General features: G+C 45.5%; 1 protein-coding gene across 1 annotated transcript in view; it reads right to left on the bottom strand.

Moving 5' to 3' along the window:
• Nucleotides 1–15,447, bottom strand: part of mfge8b (milk fat globule EGF and factor V/VIII domain containing b) — a 47,202-nt gene that overhangs the window by 12,140 nt on the left and 19,615 nt on the right. Inside the window, exons 2-5 of the mRNA XM_083655084.1 lie at nt 10,941–11,063; nt 10,292–10,423; nt 8,212–8,244; nt 990–1,103 (exon numbers count right to left, since the gene is read on the bottom strand). Coding sequence (XP_083511210.1) covers nt 990–1,103; nt 8,212–8,244; nt 10,292–10,423; nt 10,941–11,063 — 402 coding nt within the window. The remainder of the gene's footprint in view (nt 1–989; nt 1,104–8,211; nt 8,245–10,291; nt 10,424–10,940; nt 11,064–15,447) is intronic.

The raw sequence follows: 15,447 nt of genomic DNA, 5'->3' as shown, positions 1-15,447 counted from the left end.
AGAGATGGAACAGAGGATGACGAGAAATATAAAGACTGTCACATAAAAATGTCTACTTACTGTCTGCTTGAGCTGAATAAAGCATAAAAGCAGCACAGAGATTTGATTCAGCTTTATAAAGTATTGATTTCTCATTTGGGCTCCAGCTCTCTAAATGCTGCCTATTGATCGTCCAACCATAACTCCGGCAGCTTGGCCGCCTTCCAAATCCTATTAACTTTAACGTCTTTCTTCAATCATATCCATCTTAATGCACTTCTATTACACCAGTAATAGTACACCATTTTATATGAATCCACCCCGTGTGTCTGTATCATTAACTATATAATATATGGACGTTCCTTCCGGCCACTTTGCAAAAGTGAAGCAAAAATATCTTGTTTCCACGAGCTGCCATCTTGCTTGTCATTTTGCGTCATTTGGCGCCGGGCAGTAGCGTGTAACATGACAGAAACCATCATTGGGAAAAATGTATTTGACGTGTACTTTGATTTTTCTTTTGATTTGATTTTTTCTCTCATGTCCCCTCCACTAACATGGAGGGGACAGGATTTATGACCTATACTGCAGCCAGCCACCAGGGGGCGATCAAGATGTTTTGGCGTCACCTTTTGGGACCTGTCATGACATTCATATCTTATACAGTCAATGGTCTGTATGTGTTTAGAGAGAGAGAGGAAGATTTGTTTTGGGGGATATTAGGGAGGAATTTTATCATGCCAAATTTGGATATTGTTTTCACACACACACACACACACACACACACACACACACACACACACACACACACACACACACACACACGTCCTCCTCCACGGGGTCACCCTGCTGCCCCAAAGGTATGAGTGTGTGCGTGACCTGTACAAGTGGTATGCCACCTCTACTCTAAGGAAAGACAAGCGTTTTCCCATTTGATTAAATCTTTGTTTAGACCCATCTTGGCTGCCCACAGTGTGTGGTCGTGCCGGCGCTGAATCAGTCCCACTTACGCAGTTGGCAGCGTTTGCCCACATAAGGGGACGGGCACCGGCAGTTGAAATCTCCATCCAGGTCCCTGCAGGCGCCACCATTCTTACAGGGCTGGCCGGCACAGTCGTTCACATCTACGGAGAGAGAGAGAGAGAGAGAGAGAGAGAGAGAGAGACCGTCACTCACTGCAATCCAACATATTGTACACAGTAGATATCTCAGTCAACTGTTACCATCCAGTATGAAAGCAAAAGAGAATAACAAGTGTGAGTGAGCAACTGGTCATGCTTGAGATATAAGTTTGAAGTATATAGAGCGGAGCACACCCAAAAAGTTTGAAGAGGTGCAGACTAATGAAAATTCAAACTTAGTAACATAAAGAAAAGAAGTGGCACACTCAAAATCTCCTCAAAATCTGGAGTGTGCGACTTGTTTTCTTTATGTTACTGTGATACACGTTTTGAAATGTGTTCATGTAGCTTCACGCTGCGATTAGTTCCAGCCATGCAGCAGGTGCAGCTGGAAGGTTAGAGAGGCGAGCTTGTTTCCGGAAGGCCGTCGGTTCCATTTCGCCTTACGTGGTTCATGCCCACCCGAAAGTGATACGGGGCGATGGACTCGCCTTCGCCCTGTCATTATTTTGATTTCGGCCCCTCCTCTCGTCTTGTCGTTGGCGATATCCTAACGCCAGGTATCCCCAGCATGCTTTGCAAGGTGATGAGCGACAGACGGCAGCGACGGGAGGAGGGGCCATTTTGAAAACGAACCAATTGAAGACAGAAATACAGCAAGGCAGTCAACCAAGCTGCAGCAGGCGGGGCAGAGCTTGACAGGGCGAAGGCGAGTTCATGTTCAAGGCTTTTGGTGGGCAGGCACCCTTAGAGATGTGAAACCCTGAGCAAGGAGAGTGAATGAGCAGATCTCACAGTCACTGCACCCTTGAGCAAGGCATGTAAGAGCCAGCTGCACCAGTGGATGCAGACGATGTTGGTTAAACAGCTGCCACATATAAATCTGTGTAACTGTGTGAGTTTGAAATGGCTTCGCTGAGAAAAGCATCCTGCATGCCGGCTGACTCACAAAACTATTTTTAGACATTTGAAGTTGAGGTTTTTCTAGTCTCCCAGTCCCTTCACATGCATCCCTCTCCTCTTTCTGATCCCTAGTCTCAGCTCCCAGACGAAACAGCGCCACCTAAACAGGGACTGAGAACTGAGTCTATCTGATCCCTAACTTTTTCTCCTAACTGGACTAGGACCACAATGCAAGAAGATTTCATCAAGTATCGACATCTGAAGGGCTGACAATCTGCTTCCCTGTAGTTCTTTGTATTGCCTCTTGGTGGCGCCCTCACCAACGCTATCCATTCAGCTCAGGGCCTGTTTGGTTATGAGTCAGGAGAGGGAAGCGCATCAGCAGAGCATAACGTCAAACTCTTTTTCATCGGTCGCCCCACAAAAAAGTGCCAGCATGACGGAGCTGCCTTTGAACCTTTTCTCATTCATATTGACCATACAAGAAGGGACAAGGCACACATTTAGCTTGTTGTGCAGACGGCTGCACACAAAAAAGGGACATTTCCCTCAATCTCTCAGGGTTTAATCTGCATGGTTGTTAGCGTGGAAAGAAAATACATGTAAACAACACACAGGCAGACACATGCTCTGTTTATACCCAACACAGACACACGCACACACGGCAGTATCTCTACCCATATACTCTCTCTCCATAAATAGCTCCGTCTCCAAACATTCATTTCCACACGGTCACAGTAGGAATACAGTAATTGTGAAGCGTGTGGATAACGAGGTCCACGGTCATGATACTTTGGGCAGTGGGAGCTCATACTACACAAAACAGACTATTACTCGCAGCAGCCTACAGTTTTTTAAACATCAAGCCTACACCGACTTTGCAAACAAGCTCTTTGATACATTTGCTATCACGGAACAGGAGGATAGCTAACAGGCTCCCTGGCCCTCCCCAGTTTCTATTTAGTTTGCAATGAGATGTTTGAACACATTTTTAGTGGATCGTATGAGCATCATCTAAAAAGAACAAGTCATCTATTTCCCACATTGTTCTGCTAACCCCGTTGTGTTTTTTCATGAAAATCGGCACAGTAGATTTTTCCATACGTCAAACAGACAAATGGAACCGAAAACAGAACCTCCTTAGCGTCGGTAACAAAGTGTTCTTTCCCTTGTGTGGCATAATATGGACTGACATCTCACACATGTGTAAGAATACATTGCCCACCACACACAGAGACACCCTGGTCAGTGCGTCAGAGATTGTCAGCTGGGTGGCCATCTCTCCATTAAGAGGATTGGGCTGGGGACTGGGTCAGCTCCAGGCTGCATCCCGGGCCAGGCCCTAATCCATTTAGTGGACAACCAGGGGCGCCCCGCTCGAGGGGAGAAGCCTGAGGACCATGCACCTTCCCTGGGATAGCTACAGAGGAAGAGGTGCGAGAGGTTTTGGGATGTTCCTCACTGGGGCCACTCATGCTCAACATGTATGCTAAACATCATCACTGCTCATTGAAAACCTGTCCAAAATGTCAAAAGTTGTTTTGTTTATAATGTGGTTTTTAGATTTAGCTTAAAGCAAAGACGAGCATGTAACCCTTCATAGATTTGACATCCAAAACAGACATTTCTAAATGATCTGTGAATCAAATCTTAACATCTATGTGTACAGTACATTTAATTGGGTTGTTGTTACTGGTGCACACATCAGCTGTTACATATTGACTGTAGCTGTATCTGCTATCAACACATGGCTTACAGATATAGATTTTGGGGGAAGAGTGCATGTGGCGGACAGACCAGCGCTACACGGAACTCCAACACGCAAACACGATAGCATAACGGAAACAATTGAAAGCACAGCAGCACTACAGTATCCACTGAGCATCCATATCAGCCGCTGTCTCAGCACCAAGCCGAAGCCAATACAAAATCTCATGTGGCTTGTTTGAAACCCAATACTGATCCATGCAGATCCAAGGTCAGCTGGCTGTGGATGTGATCATGACAGAGCCTGGCTGTGTGATGGCTCAAACCTGCTTTTGTACTGCTGCCTCCGAAGACGAGGCAGTGTCATGCAATGCGTTTTGCTCTCTGTACATGGCGGTGTGTGGTTTTGAGCTTAAACGTTGCTCAAATCGGGGTTTTAAAAATAGACCATCTGTGATTTGACTGCTACCCTACAAAGGCAAAGCGCAGCGACCGGGTGAGCAGTGGAACTATATCATTCAGTTGCATTTATGGGTATATTTCTTGAAATTAACTCTAAATCATAACCCTTGATGGGAGCGTAATTCCCTGCAGATTGTTTGGATTGACATTTGTCCTTTCCTTCCCCGCCAACGACAGCGTCAAATAAGGAAATAGCTTATTTTTGATCTCCACTCTCCCAGCCATGCTTCAACCACCAAGGAAGGGGGTGCCCCGAAGCCAATATGGCCGCCAGATACAACCACAAGGGAATTATACAAAACAAAGGCTGCTAAATGAAATGTGTCCAGAGGTGTAATTTGCTGTGTGGATGTGAACTGTGGACCGGCTGGCTGCAATACACCAGAGAGCGGCGGCACCCAGAATAGCTCAGATTCAGATCTCTGCCAGAGCGCCGTGTTCTGGTGCGCTCCTAGATTCAACTTCTGTCATGAAATATAATTACAGAGCATATCATTTAGAGCAGCGTCTCTCAACTGGTAGACCCCCCCAAAAAGTGTTCAGCCTAATAGATCCAAGGGAATATGACATCAGATTAACATGTTACAAGTAGGAGCTTTTCACCGGTGGGGCTGCAACATGTTGTGACATGGTCACACTCACCAGACTGGGGAATATTGTGCTATCTTGTATTATTATTATTGTCATGACTTCATGTCAAAGGTAAGAAAATATAAGTAGTAAACCACATATCTCCTCTTATTGATTGTCTAGAAATATTCAACATCAGAGTGTTGTGTCCTTAAGATCCTACAGTACATTGTTCTGTTGGATCATAATCGTTCAGATTTTTTGTTTATTATTAATATTATTAGTATTAATAATAATAATACTAATAATACTTATTTGAAATGCACTTTTCATTTACAACATATCTCAAAGTGCTACAGAGCATAAGGGGAGCATATAAAAACAACAACAATATTAAAAGTCACATAGGATGACCACGATAAGAGATGGCCATAATAAAGCCTAAAGAAAAAGCACAGATAAAAAGCATGTTTAATGTTGATATTTGCCAGTGAAGGTTCCTGCTTTGGCCAAAACACTGAAGGAGTGTTTGCTGATTCTAGGTAATCAGCTTTAAGGACTCTAATAGGCCTATCTAGTTTGTTTAATGCAGACTGTAGTAAACAAATGTACGTCTGGTTTAGAGTCAGATCCCTGACGCACGCGCACACACATGCATGCAGACACACACACACACACATGCATGCAGACACACACACCACCCTAGGGGGCATGGTGCCCAGTTTGCCCACGCCACCACAACCTGGGAGGGGCTGAAAACTCTCCAAAAAACACAACTAGGCGAGCAGTGCTGAGCACACACGCACGCACGCACGCAAACACACACACACACACACACACACACACACACCCTTCTGCGACTCATGCACTCTCACACACACTTACATACCACTCCCACTGACTAACATTCCTACATTTCCAACAAACAAATGATTGCTGCCTTAATCTGCTTTGAAAATCTGGGAATTAAAAGAAAGGAGGCAAAGCAAATGGTCCTCCTTCTCTCACTCTATTTGCAGCCATCTGCTTTGGCCCAAAGTGAAGTCGACAGCTATGGACATGGCTCTCTCTCTCTCCCTCCCTCTATGTGCCTCTCTCTCCTCTCTCTCTCCCTCCACCACCCTCTCTCTCTCTCTCTCTCTCTCTCTCTCTCTCCCTCTCTCTATCTGCCTCTCTCCCTCTATGTGCCTCTCTCCTCTCTCCCTCCACCACCCTCTCTCTCTCTCTCTCTCTCTCTCTCCCTCTCTCTATCTGCCTCTCTCCCTCTATGTGCCTCTCTCCCCTCTCTCTCTCCCTCCACCACCCTCTCTCTCTCTCTCTCTCTCTCTCTCTCTCTCCCTCTCTCTATCTGCCTCTCTCCCTCTATGTGCCTCTCTCCCCTCTCTCTCTCTCCCTCCCTCTATGTGCCTCTCTCTCTCCCTCCCTCCACCACCCTCTCTCTCTCTCCCTCCCTCTTATCTGCCTCTCTCCCCTCCCTCTATCTGCCTCTCCCCCCCCCTCTCTCCCTCCCTCCCTCTCTCTCCTCCCCCCCCCTCTCTCTCTCTCTGTGTCCTACTTGAGTGTCTCTCCCCCCCCTCATCATGGTTCGCTGAAACCCATTGAGTCTTTCAGGCCAATTTGACAGGGCAGTGAGAGGTGCTGCAGTCAGACCTGAGTAGTGACTGTGACATTTGTCAGGAGGGCAGATTTAATTCCCCGTTACGCCTCCTCCACCTTCACTTTTCCGCCCGGCAACAGTGGTGGCACTGACGTTGCGGGCGCTCCGCGTGGACCGCCACTTTCTGTGTGTGTGTGTGTGTGTGTGTGTGTGTGTGTGTGTCTATGCACAAACTGTCAGTATATAGAGCATGTCCACGTGGGCTGTACAGTCCCAAAATGTTGCATCCAATCCAGTCATGAGTTTATGTGTGCATGTAAACTGCATATGAACACTCAGTTTGTGCCACTAAGATTTGTTTTAACTTCTTTCCCACTGCTGGAAACTGGCCTTACAGAAGCGGGTGGTGCCATTTTCCCGTCTCTGCCCCAAACCGGTCTTTCACCGCTCTTTTTTACCATATTGACTGTTTTGTGTTAATGCAGTGACATGGTTAGGGTCGACATTTTGTCTCCCTGCCGACATTTCTCAAAAACCAACCCCAAAAAGATTGCCCAGAATGCACTGGAACAAATTGCCGGTGCTTGGCTCGCACAAACTTTACGGCGGCCAAAGGGAGACAGAAGTTGCATTCACGCATTAATATTTGACAACTTTAAACATGAAAGGTGAAATGCAAAAAAAAGGGCTAATTTATTAACGCTCCCGAGGAAATTCTTTCCCCCGAGCTGCCTGTTTATTTCTGAGCCCGAGGTAGAGGTTGTATGCATTAAGATGTCTCGTGGAATTTCCATCTGTGTGAACGGAGTAAATGAGTTCATGTGCGAGGAGGATGCTTCTGTAGCGTTCCACTACGCTACGCCTCCCGATTTTCACCACAGACATCGGCTTTCTTCAGCCAGTCTCCTTCTCTGTTGCACAGCACACACACAGCAACCACAGGAGCTGGCTGCCATCAACCTTGGTCCTTGCCCCCCCACACACACACACACACACACACACAAACACGCCCACAAACACACACACACACACACACACACACACACACACACACACACACACACACACACACACACACCCACAAACACACACATGCCCACACACACATACATACATTAGAGAGCAGTCAGTTGTCACAGCACAGTCATCAGCAGCTGTAAATGAGGGGGAACCTCCATGGCCCAGCAGCACTTAGAGGGGTCCCCATAAACCAACACGGTCAAACTAATTCTCCTCCTCATCCCTCCCGGGGCATTACCTAATTAGCGTAAAAGCTAGCTCTGCACACCGCTCTTTCACTCTGGCAGCTAAGCTAGCAGCGCCTGCCAATGGCCTTGTGCATGTATATATAGGGATTATGATGAGCTATGATTTGCGGGCTCTCGGGGGGGTGGGGGGGGGGGGGGGACCTAAAAAAACAAAAACTTGGCTGTGAATTTTGTGAGTCAAATGAGAACGTTTCGAGCGTAAATATGGGCTGGGGCATTTGAGATGAAAATAGCCGTAATGGCTTAACTGGCTTGGCGTGGACTTTCACTGAGTGTTAAGGTGGGAATGCATTTCTCAGCAGGTCTTTGGTGCGAGCCGACGTCTTCATATCAGAGCAGAACCGAGCAGAACCGATAAAGAACCCAAAGTGTTGCTGCTGGCCTCGACTCAGAAACAAGACGGGATAGTGCCGACCTCAGCACTTCCCTGTGCAGCGTGTGCTCGCGTGTGTGTGTGTGTGTGTGTGTGAGTGTGAGTGAGTGTGTGTTGTACTTCTCTGCCCACGCATGCAGCCAAGAGAACAGAGAGCACCTGGATCCAAGAAGAGAAAGAGACCACAGCACACATGCACCCACACAGTCAGTAGGCAGTTTCCATTGTTACCTTTTTCCCCATTTAAGTCTGCCCCTTTGACACCTAGGATAAGAAGGCACACATGATCAAACACAAAATACACTTCAGCATTTCACAACAGTCCCCTTTGATTCCTGCTAAATTAGCTCTTTGTGTCCCACTTGGCAACTCTGACTTTGCAAACAGCAAACAGTAGCCATGTGTCTGGCTGGAGGGGTTTTGGAGGAGCGGAGCAAATGTTCCTTCCTAGCGACCTCCATTGAAGCAACCTGGTGGTTTGTGAGTAGTCTTGCAGTGTCAGCAACATAGATGATATCTACGTTGATGACGTCGACGGTGGGTCTGACTACGTGAGACTAGTTTGTGAGTGACGCTCCCATAAGCACGACAGCTGTCTTGGGTGGTGCATGAATAATCGTGTAGGATTGAATATCGCAATTTTAGTTTAATTCATTGGAGGTTTCATAATAATCATTTTTAAAAAGGATAAAAAGCCCAAATTAATTTACACAGTGAGAGAAAAGATGCAAAAAATATTTTCTGTTGGTGCGCTTTTATTTCTTGCACCCTTATTCTTTTTTTTATCTTCCATATCAGCAATATGGAAGCATTTAAATTGGTACAGTACAGTGGCTGAACACAATGTTTCCATAAGATGATAATCGTGATCACAATTCCTGGCAAAATAATCTCAGCATTGAAATTTCAAATGTAATTGTGCAGCTCCACAGCTGTTTGCATTGCTATACCATGGTGGTATCTTTTGGACCTTTTTTTCTCTGCTGGGACAAGGTTACTTTCAGTACTGATTCATAGTCATCGTCTGCATTAGTTCATTATGCTGTGCATCACAGCTGGAAAATGGCCTGCCAGAGCTAGAAGAATGTAAATACAATGAAGATTTGTCATCTGGCCTCATTGACCAGGCCAACCAAAACGAAAATAAGACAAGTGCAATTACAGAACAATTGTCCATAGATCCAGAGATCAAAATTAGATTTGGAAAGTTGACTGCATTTAGTGCATTAAGTTAAATAACTACTTTCTTTAACTGCCACACCAACTGGAAGTGATCCTGAAATGGGCCAAGGAGGAGGGTATCAGAGCCAAACTATCACTCCCATACCCATACATCAGATTGGCAATTAAGCCCCGCCCCCTTTTAGGGGGAAAACCGGGGGAAACACAAGCCTCTCCCCGTTGACTTCAATGTAAGATAGCACTACCCCCAAAAAATTATAGAAAAATAACAGAATCAATCTCGTTTATTAATGACCCCAAAACACCATGACATGACAATATATTACAACTCGTCTGGCCATAGAATGGGCAAGATACTGTATACCGGAAATATTACTTTGACCCATCTAAAATCATGTGACTCATGTCACATATTTACATTACAGCCCTGAGCCAAGTAGCCTACAACGAGGCTGGGCTCCACTACAACAGCATTTAATATCGGAAGACTAAATTAGCAACAGGTGGACACCGGAACTAGGTCAGAGACAGGTCACGAGTCACATGATTTTAGATGGGTCAAAGTCATATTTCCGATGTAGCTTGCGCATTGTGTGCCCGGCCCAGTTGTAATAAATTGTCATGTCATGGTGTTTTAGGGGGGTTAATAAACAAGATTGATTTTGTTATTTTTCTATATATTTTTTTGGTAGTGCTATTTTACAATGAGGTCAACGGCAAGAGGTAAAATGGTAAATGGTCTGCATTTATATAGCGCCTTTATCCAAAGCGCTTTACAATCAGTAGGTAGTCTACATTCACCCATTCATACACCAATGGCGGCAGGCTACCACAGCAAGGAGGGTTAAGTGTCTTGCCCAAGGACACAACGACAGCAGCTGGGAGGGAGCGGGGATCGAACCGCCAACCCTTGCGTCATTGGCCGACCCGCTCTACCTCCTGAGCTAAAGCCGCCCTTGTGAGGCTTGTGTTTCTCCCCTAAAAGGGGGCGGGAACATGTGCCACCAGCAGCCGCCTACAAAATGACATATTGCCGATCTGGTGTATCCTGCAGTAAAATTCTACAGGAAACACAGATGGTTATTGATTAAAAAAAGGGATAGAAACTACAGAGTGAGGGGAGACTTACTGTTCTGGCAGTGGACTCCGTCAAAGCCCGGCTCGCACTGGCAGACGTATTCGCTGAAGACGTCGCCTCGGCGGGTCTTACCCGTCACTTGGCAGAGGGCGTCATTCTTGCACGGGTTGGGGTTGCAGGGCCCTTTAGGTAGAGGAGGAAGAGGAGGAGAGTCAAGACTCAAGTTTGACAGTGAGAATTTGAATCTTTGGATTACAGAAACACTGTTGCCATGAAATGTATTCAAATACATTTAGCACATATAAAAGGAACATGTAAGCCTTTGGGGAGAAAAAAGTAATAAACTAAAGTAACCAAGTGAACGGCTGTACCTCACAGCATACTGCCCAGAGAGTGATGACAAAGGCATTGTTTATCTTGTTTATGTATGGGCATCTTAGGCGATATGGCAAATAGGCGAATCTCCCAAAAAGTTGGCCTATCCCTTTAAGTAATTTAATTGAGCAGCAGAGAAATAAAGCAGAATACTCCCACCCGTTTCACCTTAATGTGAAATTAAATTATACCATTTCTCCCACTGCTTTTGACTAAAAAACAGCAAATGATCTAAGGAGACAAATGGATGAGTTGGGGGTCTTTTTTCATATAGAGAATACACAAAAACAGCTGAGCTCTTGAGGGTCATTTTGGGCTTACTTACCGGTCTCCGTTTCGTTGCAGATGTCTCCAGTGAAGCCGTCGGGGCAGATGCAGATGAATGGAGCTCCTGCGCCGGTCACACAGGTTGCCCCGTTACTGCACACATTCACCTCACAGTAGTCCCCTAGAGAGAGAGAGAGAGAGAGAGAGAGAGAGAGAGAGAGAGAGAGAGAGAGGGGAGAGAGACCTTGTGATTATTACTACAGTACAGTTATGCTCAGTCGCTTACTATTAGGAAAAGGTAGGAGACTGCCTTCGAGGCAAGAGACAAAAACAGAACCAATATTTTCATCAGTTTAAGAGAAAACACCACTCTTTTATTTACAATAAAAAAATATTTCAATAGTGAAAGTACAGTACACCACCACCACCCCAACTCGGTCAGGTTATAGTGGTAGTTGGCTACTCCACTTAACTTCTAACACAATATTTCCTCTTGACTTCAAGCTCATGAGCCAGTTGCGGTGAGACAAGTGAAACAAACTGACACAAAGCCCCCCAAGTGGAACAGAGAAACAACAAACAAAAGAGGAAAATATAAGTTTCGTTGACAACTTTTTCCCATCAAATAAGAATCAACTGCTGCTTGTGTTTGCTGCTAGCATAATTCTCTAGCTCTACTGAAGCAAACAGTAGATCCCCTGCCGGCACAAACAGAAACAATGATATGGTGAGTGTGCTGCAATGCCAACTGCTGCTCTGAACCAAGGGCAAGCAAATATTAGAAACAGTGATAAATACGACGGAGATGGAGATGATTATATGAACTGTATCAAAATATGCTGAGTGACCCCATTATGTGTAACATTAATTTCTTATGCCTATGATGATACACTAGTAGACAACTTTGAAAATCTTAACAGATTATAAAAAAAGACTGGGGAGTTTACACTACACAACTGGTTCCTTAAGATTTTGTATCACGATTGAAAAACTGGGAATGACTGGAATCACAGATCAAAATACACTAAATGCAAAATGCACTCCCCCCCCCCCCTTCCCGATATGTAAAATGCTTTGAGTATCTGGAAAGGTATATATCCCATTTATATATGCTATATAAATGCAATCTATTTATTCGGTCATTCATCTTAAAATCTGCAATGTTTTCAACACACTTATATGCCAGGGTTCATCTCGAATAAACTGTTACTCTGAACTAGTTTATCGAAGGATCCAAATACACTTGTGTGGGTGAAGCAGCCGTTGCAAATTCTTCGTGCTTACTTCAAGTTGCATGGAGAACTGGATGGATGGGATTTACTTGACAAGTCAGATCATGTCGGCTGTGTCAAATCACTAACTTGACTTTCCTCTGTCTCATTTTCTCACTCTCATAGAGAGCCGCCGGATTGAGTCTGGAAGTATACTTCCGGGTTCATGAGAGGGAAAGTCTATGGGATTTAACATGGGGGTTTCCCTTAAATGTATAAAATAAGGTCTGTGGTTAACAAAAGTTTATGGGAACGCGAATTTGGGTTCAGCATGATAATCTTCACAAACGTGAATGACTTTTATGACTTTTGGAACGTAAAAGCGTCCCCCCCCCCCCCCGAATTTTTTATCCCATTTTTATCCCCCATTAGTGCTCATTTGTATTTATCCTGGTTGCTGCTCCACCCTCTGCCGATCTGGGGAGAGCCGAAACTGGCTCCATGCTTCCTCCAAGACATGGGCAGTAGCCAGCCGCTTCTTTTCACCTGACAGGGGAAGCTTCACCGGTAGGACATAGCACGTGGGAGGATCACGCTATTCCAACGAGTTCCCCTCCCTCCGAACAGGCACACCTAACAACCAGAGGAGGCACCACATCAGCAACCAGGATATTGCATGTTTTGGTGTGGGGTTCCTATATGAAGGAAACCCCCAGGGGGCACGGGGAGAACATGCAAACTCCACACAGAAAGGCCCTTTTGACGACCCCACCTGGGCGGTGGGCACTTGAGGACATGCGGACGGGCACGCACTCCTTCAGCGCTCACAGCGTCCCAGGTGTGAGTGAATTGAACCCAGGACCTTCTAGCCGTGAGGTGACAGCACTTACCACTGCGCCACCATGACCCAGGACCAGGACAACCACCTCTCTCTGAACGTCTCCAAGACCAAGGAGATCATTGTAGACTACAGGAGGGGGGGGGGGGCGCACACCCCCCAATCAGCATCAACGGCACAGTGGTGGAAAGGGTGGACAGCTTCAAGTACCTGGGAGTCAATATCCACCAGGACCTGACTTGGGCCGGCCACACCGCCACTGTTGTCAAAAAGGCCCAACACCGAATACACGGACTCAAGCGCCTGAAGAAATTTGGGCTAAGGAAAGAAATCCTCAGGGACTTCTACAGAGGCACCATTGAAAGCCTGCTGACTGGCGGCTTCACCACCTGGTACGGGAACTGTACCACCATGGACCGCAGGGCGCTACGGAGAGTGAGACGCGCGGCCCAGCACGTAACAGGATGTGAGTTGCCAGATCTGTATGAACTGTATAAACAGCGGTGCCTCAGGAGGTCCCTGAAGATCATCAAAGACACAAACCATCCCCACAACAGCCTGTTCTCCCTGCTACCCTCAGGGAGAAGATTCAGGGTTCCGAAAGCACGCACAAATCGCTTGAGGAACAGTTTCTTCCCGCAGGCCACGAGACTCCTTAACATACACAAATAGTGTAGTAGCCGTACTGTAGCTGCTACCATTACGTATGTCTAATGTTTAATTGTATGTTTAATAAGGAATATGCTATTTGCACCTGTATGTCAAATACGCCAAATTTAAAACGCAGAGTTTAATTGTATGTTTAATAAGGAATATGCTATTTGCACCCGTATGTCAAATACGCCGAATTTAAAATGTTGAATCACGTCTAAAGTATGCACACGACATGCGCACCTATGTGCAGTGAATATGCCACTGTCTCTGACTTGTCTTATCACTATACTGCCTTATTGCTTGTTGTGTCTCTTGTTGTTTTTGCACTCATATGCCCTGTTATACTTGTACTATGTTGTAAACGGAGTCCACAGCACAATAATTTCACACGTGATACTTGTACCATGGAATGACAATAAAAAAAATCTTGAATCTTGAACCCCTTTAAATGCGTTTTTTTACGCGATTTTTTGAAAACGCTTCAAAAGGCATCAGTTATTCATGTTTGTGAAGAGTATCATGCTGAAGCCAAATTCGCTTTCCCATAAACTTTTGTTAACCACAGACCTTATTTTATGCATTTAAGTGAAATCCCCATTCTAAAACCCCATAGACTTTTCCACTAACAAACCAAATGGCGAAATCCAGATTTCTGGATAAAGCCTACAAAACTGTGGTACTTGTGCGCTGCAGTGTGGCAGCAAACTCCTCCCCACCTGGTACATAAGTGTGATAAAAAAAAGAGCATTATTTGCAAATGGGCTTTGCACTCCTCATTTCACATTCATAGATGGATGACAGCTCAGCATTTCCTGTCCACTCCCATCCTGAGAGCAAAGGAACAAACATCTGATACTGTACATCCAGTCTAGGCCCATCCATCAGGACAGGAAGAGGACCGGCGACAGACATCTTTATCATCAGATATTATAGATAGATATTGTATTGATATTGATAGATATCATAGCACTGGTGAGTTGGAAGACATTTTTGTTGTTTATGTTTGGTCCATTTCTCTTGCTGGTGCAGGTTATAGCTAGGGCTGTGAATCTTCACTGGCCTCACGATTCGATTACGATTCATCCGTCAACGATTCGATTTCACGATGCATCTCGATACAGCTCAGAGTATCGCAGCTCCAAGTATCACATCCTCAATTTTCTATAATGGTGCGTTCCTTTATCGCAAAATAACTGGGATGTGGAGGCTAAATGACATCACATCCGTTTTGTTAGCGTTCCATTTGCAGAAAACTTGAGCTGGGAAGTTCACTGTTCATTGGTCAGATCCAGTTGCTAGCCAGGCTAGCCATTGTTAGCAATAACAATTGACAACATGGCATTTCGCGGCATTTTGCGCATACAAACACTGCAGCCTCATGTCCACACAGATAGAAGTTAGGCAGTGCTGTGTGTACAGCTGATTTAATGAGACACAAACAAGACAGAAGTGCTAAATAGCATTTATACGATTATAACTACTGTTGTTGCGCGGAGCAGCCATCTTGGATTTGTGAGGTTGGGGCTGCTGAGGCTCCTACGAGTTTGGAATGGGAAATACCAGCTCTGATGATGTCACCGCCCAGCTCATGACCTTTGAAGTCGTAAGATTACCAGTCCCCAGTTATAAAGGAATGCAGGATAATACTGCACATTGCTACTTTTTCATCAGTTAACACGTTCACTGCCATTGACGAGATATCTCGGCTTACGAAATCCAACGGTTGACTGCCAATGACGAGATATCTCGGCTTAAAAAAAAAAAAAAAAAATTGACGGTGGGACGTGGATCAACGCTCCCCACGTCTCCTATAAAAATATTGGAGCCACCGAACGTGTAGAACCCATTCCACCGACCCACTA

Source organism: Poromitra crassiceps (assembly GCF_964638095.1).
Source record: "Poromitra crassiceps genome assembly, chromosome: 18".
Lineage (NCBI taxonomy): Eukaryota > Metazoa > Chordata > Actinopteri > Beryciformes > Melamphaidae > Poromitra > Poromitra crassiceps.
The sequence above is the reverse complement of the archived record's forward strand: the minus strand, read 5'-3'. Positions and strand labels throughout refer to the sequence as shown.